The sequence below is a fragment of the Montipora foliosa genome, chromosome 7 (assembly GCF_036669935.1).
Source record: "Montipora foliosa isolate CH-2021 chromosome 7, ASM3666993v2, whole genome shotgun sequence".
Taxonomy (NCBI): domain Eukaryota; kingdom Metazoa; phylum Cnidaria; class Anthozoa; order Scleractinia; family Acroporidae; genus Montipora; species Montipora foliosa.
This window is the reverse complement of record NC_090875.1, coordinates 24,087,047-24,098,945: the sequence shown is the minus strand read 5'-3', so window position 1 is coordinate 24,098,945 and position 11,899 is coordinate 24,087,047. Positions and strand designations below refer to the sequence as shown.

The 11,899-nt window shown below is 40.7% G+C and overlaps 1 protein-coding gene and 1 long non-coding RNA gene across 2 annotated transcripts in view; one reads left to right on the top strand and one right to left on the bottom strand.

Annotated features, from left to right (window-relative positions):
• Positions 1-3,417, top strand: part of LOC138011475 (neuronal acetylcholine receptor subunit alpha-10-like) — a 7,725-nt gene extending 4,308 nt beyond the window's left edge. Inside the window, exons 4-5 of the mRNA XM_068858486.1 lie at positions 352-461; positions 942-3,417. Coding sequence (XP_068714587.1) covers positions 352-461; positions 942-2,145 — 1,314 coding nt within the window. The 3' untranslated portion in view covers positions 2,146-3,417. The remainder of the gene's footprint in view (positions 1-351; positions 462-941) is intronic.
• A 1,726-nt stretch (positions 3,418-5,143) lies between these two features.
• LOC138011476 (uncharacterized) lies at positions 5,144-11,103 on the bottom strand. Its single transcript, XR_011124725.1, has 4 exons — positions 11,063-11,103; positions 10,736-10,943; positions 7,360-7,469; positions 5,144-5,726 (listed from the first exon to the last, which is right to left on the bottom strand). It is a non-coding gene; the product is annotated as an uncharacterized lncRNA (long non-coding RNA).
• Between the last annotated feature and the right edge of the window lie 796 nt (positions 11,104-11,899).

Genomic DNA, 11,899 nt, shown 5'->3' with positions numbered 1-11,899 from the left:
CCACATAACCCCGAACGGAAGGCCAAAAATCTGACTTATTTTTACTTTGGCGAGGATTCCTCAACGGAACCAGGAAAACAGTGATGAAAAATGGATTTATTGTTTATTTTGTTCACCTTGTTTGTTCCTTTACAACTAAAGACAGTGTTGGTGCTAACAAGGTACATGCTGTGTTGTTTTGTTTTGTTGACCAAAAATTACCGACTATTCAATATTCATTTCTGTTACACACGGGATTAGGGAAGGTTTATTCTCCTCGTGCGTTGCCCGAGGGCTACTTACGAGCTGGGGGAATAAACCATCATCAAAATAAAGCTTCATCGATTCACAACTTTTTGCCGCCTATTGCAGGAATGGACGAATCAATTAGTGACGTGGAATCCGGCGGATTATGGAGGACTGAAGCACATTACCATAGATTCTTCTCAAATATGGCAGCCTGACGTTGTCCTGTACAACAAGTAAGTCCTTTTTTTGCACGAGCCTATTCGTCCAATTAATTCGTTCAAGTCTGATTTCTCCTCTGTGTTAAAGTAGGTGCTTTGAGCTTACCATATATTTAGTAGACGTACAAGTCTTTCCATACGTCGAAACAATTCGATCATGACGTATCTCATCCAAAAACATTTCAATAGTAAGTCCTTGGATAATTTTTGCGCTTCTGTCCCCTGCATTATGTTGGTCTGCATGGTTTTCTCAGGATCAAGTAAATTATATCGCGGGAAATGTTTCGTTATCATAGCCGGCTAGTTAAATCCTCAGTTACTTTTACGTTTCAACACTTTCGCAAAAGAAAAATTGACTTTTTCGTAATCGATCGTGTAACGAGGAAATTTTCGATGATAACTTCAGATTCAAAGCACTCAAAGAGTAAAGAAGAAACAATGTATTGGACTAAATGTAGAATTGATTGTCTCCTTGTATTTTTCCCCACTTTGTAGCGTCTTTGAAGAGTTTGACGGGAGAATGGACAATGTGAAGACGAGGATCCGCGTGCGCAACGATGGCTACTGCTACTGGGCTGCACCGTTCGTGTTCAAAACATCTTGTCGTTTTGACGTCCGTGATTTTCCATATGATGAACAAATGTGCAAACTCAAGTTTGGTTCTTGGCTTTTCCATTCCAGGCAACTTGATCTGTTCCGAAAGAGGGAAAACGCCCCAGTAGCTAAGGACAAAGTGGACAACGGAGAGTGGAAGATTACGTTAATTGAAATCGAGAAGAACGTTATCAAGTACGACTGTTGCCCCGATGAGCTCTACCCTGACATCACCTTTGTCATCAATCTGCAAAGGCGCTCTCTGTTTTATACGTACAACTTGATCATCCCAAATTTTATTATAGCTCTGCTTGCCTTCTTTTCTTTCTACATTCCCGTGGAGTGCGGCGAGAGACTTTCATTCGTGATCACTGTGCTGCTGAGTATGACCGTGTTTCTGCTGCTTGTTGCAGAGAGCATACCACCTACATCTGAAGCTGTTCCTGTGATAGGCATGTTTTTCACCAGTTCTATGATCGAGGTATCACTTGCTCTGATTGCCACTGGAATCAGTTTGAAGGTTTATTACAGTTATTTGTATGGACGTGGTTTGTCGCCTGGCTTGCGAAAATTTCTCTTTTATCGAGTAGCTCCCCTTTTGTGTGTCGAAACAAACATTAGTGGCCAAAAGGAACACTGCAATAATAAATGGCGTATGGGAAATCCTTTTGGGTTCCTCAAAGAGCTCAGAGGAAGAGCTGAACGTCATAGCGATGTGTCCATTCATAATGTCACGGAAAACAAAGGCAGAGATCCTGATGAAACGCAGACAAATTCACAGACAAATGATGTGCGACTGCTCTCATTTAAGACTATTTCCGAATCTGATATAGGAATTATAAACCAGCATCACAAGTTAGCAGAAAACGAGTTAATAAAGAGGAAAAGCAAACGGAATCAATTGTCGTCTGAACTTGAGATGATCACTTCAGCTGTCAATGATCACAAAGAATCAGAAAAACGAGCCGCCGAATGCAGGATTGCAGCCAACATCGTTGACAAAGCATTTATGGTGTTCTTCATTATTGTGTTTTTTGCTTCAGCAATCATTATTCTTCTTTTGCCTCATATGAAAAAGCGCGCTCATGATTCAAACGCACATTGAATTATTAAGAGTCTGTTGGTGACAGGCCGGGTTACTCCATGGTAGATGGAGTAGTGGCGGCTAAGCCCTCGTGAGGTGTTAGGTGGATCAGTGTGGTGTGGCGTGTAATGTTTTACTTGAACTCCACGAAGCAGTGTCAACTTGAAACCAGAAGACCTTCCCAATTCATCAGAGTTGCGTTTCTTCAAGTCATATCTTCAATGATCTTGCCGAATCGTCGGCAACTGTTTGCAACATCATAATACTGTTTACAAACAACGTCTGGTTGAAGGAAAGTACAGTTTAAACGCAAACAAGTTTTTAAGGGCTGAATCTATGGACGCCCTTTTATGAAAAAAGACGGGGGATCTCTCGGGGTTATAGAAAAGGAGGGTAATGGGAGTGGGAGACTAAACTAAGGGTATGTGACAAAGCTCTCCGTTATGGTATCTCGTTTCGCTCTTTGTTGTCAAAAGTGATCGGGGAATAAAAAAAAAGACGTTTACAAGAGTCGTTGCTGTCACCAGTCCTACATAGAACGTTATATAATTAAGGATTCATTAAGGAATTAGAAACATCACATGAACTTGAGCTGCGTTGATGTAACAGTTTTATTGGATATTGTTTTCATTCACAAATGCGTTACACCGTTAAAATTTACGCTGAAAGTTGTCAGAGATTTTGAAAAGGATTTATCACGCTTCTACAAAGCAGCTCTGGATATTGACTTCCAAAAGTGCATGATTTTTCACATTTTCCCGACAATAGGACTTTCGTGATGCGTGCTGAGATCCGTTTTAGATTTCAAATGCCATTAACCAAACAAGGAAATCGGCTAAGCTTAATTGCTTGCAGTATCATGCAGAAATTGCGTTGCAAAGAGCTTAGCTCCGCGCGTTTTGGTAGCTAACTAATGCACCGTCGAAGAACGGCACAATAGCCAGATGTCGTTGGCCACAAAGTCGATTAAGGATCATTAAAATTTACATTTGAAACAGAAATAATAATATTAAATAATAATAATAATAATAATAATAATAATAATAATAATAATAATAATAATAATAATAATAGTAATAATAGTAATAATAAGAATAATAACTTTATTTATATAGCGCTCACATCCATGTATCGCTGTCCATGGCGCTTTACATTTACAATTTACAGTAATTTACAATAAAAACGATTTTAAAACACTAAATTCTATGGAATGTTAGAAACGAGTCCGGATCTCTTTTTATGGCCTTTTTTAATGTAATGTTTTCAGCAAACTATGGCGGCATCTAATAACATGGTTAGTCGCTTTTATCGTCTACGCCATGATTGACTAAGTGTAAGTGCTATAGAAGATGACACCGCATCCCAGTCGTGCTCCCGCATTTCCAGTTTGCAAGCTTTGAGCTCTGGCTGTCCTATTGCCTCTCCCCAGGTCGTCAGTCTTCTCATGAATCTGTTAAAATTAAATCAGTGAATAGACCTAATCGGCTAACTCAATGTTGTACCCAATTCAGATCTCCCGAGATTAAGATTCTTTGTGTATTGTATTTGCATGATAATGTAGCATTCATATTTAAATGATATAGAAATACCTGAAACAAAACGTTTTATTCCCAAAGGGTTTGAATTGGGTACAATATTGAGTTAGCCGATTAGGTCTATTCACATAGTAAGACTTGAAGAAATTCCAAGCTGCAGGTATAAGACTGTTAATGATCTCTTGAGTGAAGCAGAAGGATTATTAAGTCAAGCGTTTATCCCCAGTGGAGGCGATTAGAATTCCAACAGTACAGTGACAGTACTTTTTCGTATTTTGCCTTTTCTCGCCCCATTGCACGCAAGCGTTGAATAGCTTAGTTGTTTTATGTTAAGGCCTCAAAACCACATGTTGAGTTTCCTTTTCCTGTCGCTGCGAAGATCCGATCATTATCTGTTTCTAATGAGTGCACCCATCAACAAAATCAAGACAACATTCTCTCATCCTTGATTGAAAGCACCGTCATTAACATGCCCGGCACTATTTTGTTCTTTCTTTAGCCATGTATTTTCTTACCACAAATGCTCTGCCAATGACAGAGTTAAGTCCAAAAAGAGACACCATATGATCCTCAACTTCATCGTAAATGCGTCCTTTCTCGTCAGAATAAAGGGTTCCTAAATCACCAACATGGCTGGAAGAGTATAATGAACAGAAATGAAAAGCAATGCGGGATCGTCCATCCCACACTGAAATGATTCCAAAAATTAAATTGAAAAATACTGCCAAAGGAATTGCGTGCTTTCCAAATATGAAGAACCTTAGCCCGGTCGACAAGATAAAAAGATAGCAAGATCATGAATACATGAATAAAAAATCGTACAACGCATGCCCAGTGGGGACGTTCAGGCAGAAACATTTTTCGACCCGTTTACCAGCGAAAATTAAGGGTAAAAATACGAGATAATAACAGCTCGAATTATGATGGGATACACAAAAATTTAATGTAATAGTCAGCAATAACGTATGATGCCGTTGCAAACGAAAAGTAAAAAAACCAATGGATAAGTCTCTCACCCTAACGCCTGTAAATTTAGAGCCAGCTCCTTCCTTTACTGTTGGGGAGGCGCGGTGGCCGCATGGTTAGTGCGCTCGACTCCGGATTGAGTGGTCCGGGTTCGGGTGTTTGACGGGGGCATTGTGTTGAGTTCTTGGGCAAGACACGTTACTCTCATTGTGCCTCTCTCCACCCAGGTGCATAAATGGTAGGGACGACGGAGCGTATTTTGTATTGTGGGTGCTAACAGGCAAACGGCGGAGACGCTAACTTGTAGAGGGTTCTGGGGAAGTGAATTCTCCACTAGAAAATTTCGAAATCTTGAAGCTTTCAGCATTCTCGACGAGATATAAAAAAAAACGTGGATCAACAGTAAAATGACAGATGTTTTACTTCTTATTTTTACTTTTTGCTTGAAATTGGGGTCCAGCCCCCCCCCCCCCCAACTCCGCCGTCCATGAATGGGTACCAGTGAATTTAATGTAGGGGGTAACCCTGCGATGGACTGGCATCCCATCCAGGGGGGGGAGTAGAAATACTCCTAGGCACTTCATGCTACAGGAACCGGAATAAGCTCCGGCCTAATGGGCCACTTGCTCGTAAGCAGACTTTACCTTTACTTTTTACCTTCTACGGCTGACGTTATGAGCATTTGCACGAAGGTGGTGACCGTTCTACGTCAGCCACCAACGGGCTACAGTTTTCTTTGCCTCAAGTCATTAATAAACTAGTCCTGAGGAGGCACGCTCTCGTTTTTGAACTTAACCACAAGGCCCTCAGGCCAGAGGTATTGGTCTACACAACGGTGAAAGCTTTCGAGCTGGACGAGACCTGCAGTCAAGTGAGAGTTTAGTGACGTAGCCTACTTGAAGGCGGTAGTTTTCAAGCGCACAATTCCGGGGGTCTGGCAAATCTGGTCGCCATATTGTTTGGAAGATCTGGAGCGCCTTTACAACTGTCGCCTGCAAGATGGCTTTCTTGACGTATAGTTTTTGCGTTACCGTATTGGGTCAGTTGGACCACCATGAGTTACGTTGGATGGATTGTAATGACGTCCTGTACTCTGACATCCTAAAAAAACAGTTGCGACTTCACTGATTGTTATCATTTCTTTGATAGGCAGTGCTTGTTATTTGTCGTCTCATTTCAATACCAGAGACCCTTTGGTGCGACCGGGAGGAGCTACAGATCTATTTTTTTCTGTTTTGAATACAGGTACAGAGAAAATTATGCGTCTAGACGAACCCTCCATATTTGGTACATGAATGCAATTCACACTAGAAATTGAAGAGCCTGAGTTGTAGGTATACCCTGGAAACAGTAAATAGATCACGTAAATAATTTAAAATCTCATTAGCAAAACTAGAGTCTTCATCTTTCAAGCAAAGAATTGGCAACTTGTAACTTAAAGGCCCACCTTCAACCGACAGTCTTTGCGTGCCGTAAAATTTTCATACATGAAAATCCAGCCAAAGCTGAAATTTATCGAATCAGATCGCTGTGATAAGCAATGCGAATTTCCTCAACAAAAACAAACGGTCAAAAAGCTTGTCGGTTGAAGGTGGGCCTTTAAAGGTATAATATAAGTAACATTTTTGAAACAGCCAACAAACAACGGGAAAGTTAGTCTAAAGGGCAAGCGAGTTAACAGAGGTGGAGGTTATGGCCTGGAAATCCCTTGCAAGTATACGTTTGAAGGCGATTCATTCTCCATCACATGGCTGAAGAACAAGCTAATTAAAAACGAATTTCTAGCTTAAAAATAAAGCATATTCAAAACGAAACTTTTTTTTTGTTCGTGGGTTTGTACTGTACTTCAGAACGTTGCGGACACCTTGAAAGCGTGAACGCGGCGGATGCTAAGCGGCCTATTAACAGGTTGCAATAGCTTTGTATATGTAATTTCTTTATACTGATGACGGATCGCATTTTAAACACAATAAAATACTGCATAAAATAACATATGGCTTAGTTTTCGTTCAAAAGTGGCCGGTTTATACGGGTAGAAATAACAAAGAACAAACATAGGACTGGTGCAGGGTGACGGCCGCTGAATAGAGGTGGCCGCCTAATACAGGTAACAAATACAGCATGATCACGGCTTGCTCTTGTACAAAATTCTTGGCATTTCGAAGAGTTATTTGTTAGGTAAAAGCGTAGTAAAAAAACAGTAATGGCTTGTCTGCTGTTATTTTGAGAGGTGTATTTTCTCTTTGAGTCGCCTCTTTGACGATACCGGTTCGCGCTCGGCATAACATTCGGATAATTGTCAGGAGGTTTTCGGATCACTATTTAGTGACTATTTTCGGATTTATATACCGTCGACATATTTTCGTTACTACACTGGTTTCGTTGGTGCCACTCTGCGGTTGAGTTCGTTTACTTTCCTAACTTCCTTTTGGTAAGCATTTAAATTGAACATGACTTAATTTATAAATTAATGTATAAAAACTGCAATGCCGTGTAACGATCTATGCATTACGATGGATCAACACAAACAGTGATGAGCATAAACACACCACTGTTAGAACAGATCAACAACGTTCACGAAGGCATATTCTTCAAATATTTAAGATACCTCGGCAGTGTTGAATTATAATCGCCATTTGTTTTCTTACTTCACTTCTTATTTTCAAATAAAACTACTCGCAACACATCCCTGCGGATATGGAACGAGTGACTAGACAGTACAACTATACGTTACCTGCGTCATCTTAATTGTTCCCCTCACAGCCGGGCGGGACACAGAGACCTCAGGCGATAGATTAGACAGGTTGGGGGTAATAAAACTCACTGCATTCAATGTTGCTCCATCTAAAAGCACGGTAAGTAGAGAGAGGATCAGAGTGATTTTTTTTGTTTCTTCAGTCAACCAATTAGGAAGGATTGCAATAAATATATCAGACAAGTTAACATTTCCCTTTTTTTAAATTAATATTAAAGGGTCCTAATTTTTAACTGATCTGCACATTCTTTTTGTTCTGCCTTTTAAACCCTAAAATCCGAAAACATTATTCAGATGTTCTTTAAGTGTCAATACGAAAATGCCATTGCTCATTTAAAAAAAGAGCAAGATGACAACGTTCCTATGAGCGGGCTCACAACACAGCTTTCTTGTCAAAAAGGGCAATGAAAGCCGCTATCCCTAACCAGAGGTCAACATCTTCAATTATCCACACTTCTACCACCCTAACCCTAACACTTGGGCCTGTATAGCTGGAAAAAAGAGCAGATACTGGGTAGGGGAGGATTCCTGTGACAGCATCTTTGTAACGCAGATGTAGTTGAAATACCGGCTGATCAAGAGGGCATTTCGTTCACGTATTCACCAGAAATGATTCGTAAAGCGGAACATTTCGACCCGCATTTCGAAGCTGCTTCCTTTTCATCAATGGCATGCGGTGCCATTGAAGAATATATCACCATTACATTTCTGGTTTAATGGCTGGCGAAGGGCTAACGCTCGAAACGTCAGCTTTTAGAATCTCTGTACGGTGGTCAATTTACATTATCAACTCCGTTGATAAAACCAAATTTTTGTATACTACTTTCCCAACGACGCAGCACCACAGTTTCTTTAGAAACTACCCCCTTCCTTCTCACATTGGGGGAGGCGTGTGTTCTCACCACCGCGCCATCCCTTCAACCGTCATACGGAAATATCTGACTAAATATCTTGAAAATATCTAGCTAAAACTGCAAGGCTTGCTGACACAATTTCCAGTTTGAGCAGAATGTGCCCTGCACACAAGAAGGAAAAGAAGTGGAAGATGGTGCAGCCTGCACGACATCTGAATAAAAAAGGGAACTGTGCTAAAAAGAACCCTAGAAACGGGAATCTTTGCGTCAATCAACTTTTTAGGGTCTTTCAAGAAAATAAATACTTAAAAATATACAGGGACTATTCGCTCGTTTTCCCGTGTTGACCCCTGTTATTCGGGTCTTTAACATCAGTAAGTAAAACGTTCGACAACCGCTACTGACAGCAAATATTTTTAGACCAAGTAAAGGGTTTCATCCCTAATAATAAAAGAACAGAAGACCACGACCGAACGAGTTTTGAGAGTGGAACGCTAAACCGTTTGATTGATAAAAGTGAAATATCAGCTCACAAATCTTTCTCACGGGGGTTAATTTACCTTTATCAGCAGTAAAATAGTCAGCAGGGAGTTATCACGTTTGTTGACGGTGTATACGATTTTCTGTCATCGAGGTCAAATTCTGCCCCATTAGGATGATGATTGACGAACTATGTAAGCTGACGCTCTTTCTTTGTACTTGTTACTGGGTTGCCTATGGGCAAACCCAGTCGAGGTCTGCGTTTAGTTTGTTTGTTTTCTTTTTTTTTTTTTTTTTTTTTTTTTTTCCGTGTCGGTAAAAGTCTTGCCTGTCACTCCCCTGGTAAGTGGTGTCTTTGTGTATAGAGCCTTCTGCGCGTATTTTCTTAGGATCGAGAGGGTAGTGGAACTGCGTAGATTTCTCTGGTGGACACAGTAGAATCATTAACTTAGCCTGCAATGGCGTCGAAAGTCATGCAACGCGAATGGCGTTTTAGTGGATCCTTAAACAAAATATACCCTTATGGAGCTCAATAATGGAAAGTCAGTTGGATAAACTCGGCATGAATCTCAAAAGCGACGAGTACTGGACTTCGACAACAAGCTATCGCCCGTCGAGACGAAATCAAAGTGAGCAGTATTTACCTGAAGTACATGGTAATTTGAAACAATAGTATTGAGTTTCTTGTCTTCACGCACGCAATGAAATAGGAAGAGGTTTTCGCCTCTATGAAATTTTCGCTGGAAAAGGATTCTGTGGTATTTTCTGCCTTTGTGAATTATAATATCATGTTGTGTATTGAATTTTCGAGCTTAAGGTTCAAATTTGATATGGGAGAAGTTTTTTAGTATTGCTCTGTAAGCAGGAAGGGTTCACAGGCCTGTTGGAAGCGTGCTTGAGTTTCAACAAAATGAGGCCCAAAATCAGTGAAAACTTGTGACGCAGATGAATAATAAAGTAGCTGCTATTTCCAAAATGATGGAATTACCTGGTGATAAATAACGTCGTACGCCTCTTGGAGAGTAAATTTTGACTTTGCATAAACAAGAGTTGGGCGATTGTGATCTTTGTTTTGACTTCGCTCATTTCATTGTCAAACTTTATAACACTTGACAGAAAAAGAAACTTACAAAAACCCGGTATCTTGCCATCATTTGACACAGATGCTTCACTGTTTGGCGAGTAAACATGCCGCGGTAACTTAATCACGGCGCCCGCTGAATTCCGGCCATGTCACTTTCGATTTTGCAATTTACTTGAACGTGGCAAAAATCTCCCAAAATGTTTGTCGCTGATCGTAACTTTTTATATTCTATATTCACGGCTCAAAATTAATGTTGTTTTCATGTCGTAAATATTTTATTCTCGATCGACCGTCCGGGAAACTTCCTTCTGCTCTTTCTGAAAAGTGTGTATCAATATTTATTTGCTTTTTCATCAATATTTGTTTTGCATAAAGCAAGCTAACAGAATCTGTACCTTGCTGAGTTCGCATTTGTTAGCGTTAATAGTATTTTCGGTCAGATGTTTCTGTTTTTTTATGAGGGGTTTATTGTTTTGGTCTCCCATCCCAACACTAACCCCGCGAAACAGGGCTTGACTTCAGAGAAGGGAGAAGTTTAGTATTATTCGGATGCTCATAGGGCACACTTGTGGTGAAAAGAAGTTGTGAGGGAACTTGAAAATTATCAAGATGTCAGCCCAGAAGCCAATGTTTCTCGCTTCTCTTTTATGTGTTATTCTTCAGAGACTGGAATGCTGTATTTCAATACCACACAATTCAGTGCCTTCTGATTTTCTGTAGCACGTACCACAGGCAAGCCAGTGTATGCTTCACAGAAGCATCTAGTTTTTTGCTTTAGGTTGACCGAAAATATCTGCCGAGACATTTCATTATTCAACCCGCACACGACAGCTCTTGTCTTGTTTTTCTCCCCAAGCCAGTACTGCTATTCGATGGAATCCCTACCTATATCTTACAATTTTTTGAACGCCATGCAATCCAAATCAGTGAAACAAACCTTCCTAGGGTTCCAGCAAGGGTAGTTTTTTCAAGGTCTTTCAATAAAAACTACTTCTTCTGGACTTTTCTTGAACGTCGTATTGTTCACGTGATCCTTTCTGACTGTTTGTATTGTAACTGGTACCAGGTGATGACGGTTATTTGCGGACGTTGCATCTGCGTTTGAACGAAAGCTGAATACGGGAGTGTAACCATGCATGAGGTCCCTGTGGTTAATACAAGGTGAAAATACGAAATCTCTACTTCGCTTCTCCCCTAAAATTTGTTTATCATTAAATAATATCTTAATATCTTAAGCATTGTAGGACGAAGTCAAAAATCTTACCGTGAAAGTAAGCTTCCTCACAAAGGAGAACTAAACGCGTGATTGTGATCTCTGTCTCCGTGTCATTCAAAATTTGATCTTTTGCCAAAGGTGCCAATTAAATAAGTCAACGAGAAGCTCCAAAAAGCTTACACTGGGTTGCCTGTGGTACGCTTTACACAAAGAACTGCAGCGTTCCAGTTTTCAAGTGGGGCGTCATTAAGACCATTTGAGGGGTCACCCACATGTCGCGCTAGCAGAGGCCCTTTGGCTCACACGTTTAATTATTTTGTAATGTCCTGTCCCATTTTAAGGTCTTTTAGTCTTTTAAGCTTTCGTAATAAATAACCCTAACCCTAACCCTAACCCTAAACCGTCTGACCTTGTAGCTCAGTCGGTAGAGCGGCGCGGAGATCTAACCCGAAGGTCGTGGGTTCTATTCCCACCCTGATCAGAGTTTTTCTCTGTCCTTGTGTGGGCCCATTTCCATCAGTAGGGTTAACGCTCACATGGTTCATATGGGATTTAAATCTAGCACTTCACATTACACCCTGTTCAGTTAACTCTGTTTAAAATATAAGTGTTACACGGCCAACGTTTGTATAAACGTAACCTTTCCTTGTACATGTTAATTGCCGTGACTTTAACGTCTTCAGTTCCCACGGCCTGCTCCCGTCTGACCTTGTAGCTCAGTCGGTAGAGCGGCGCGGAGATCTAACCCGAAGGTCGTGGGTTCAATTCCCACCCTGGTCAGAGTTTTTCTCTGTCCTTGTGTGGGCCCATTTCCATCAGTAGGGTTAACGCTCACATGGTTCATATGGGATTTAAATCTAGCACTTCACATTACACCCTGTTCAG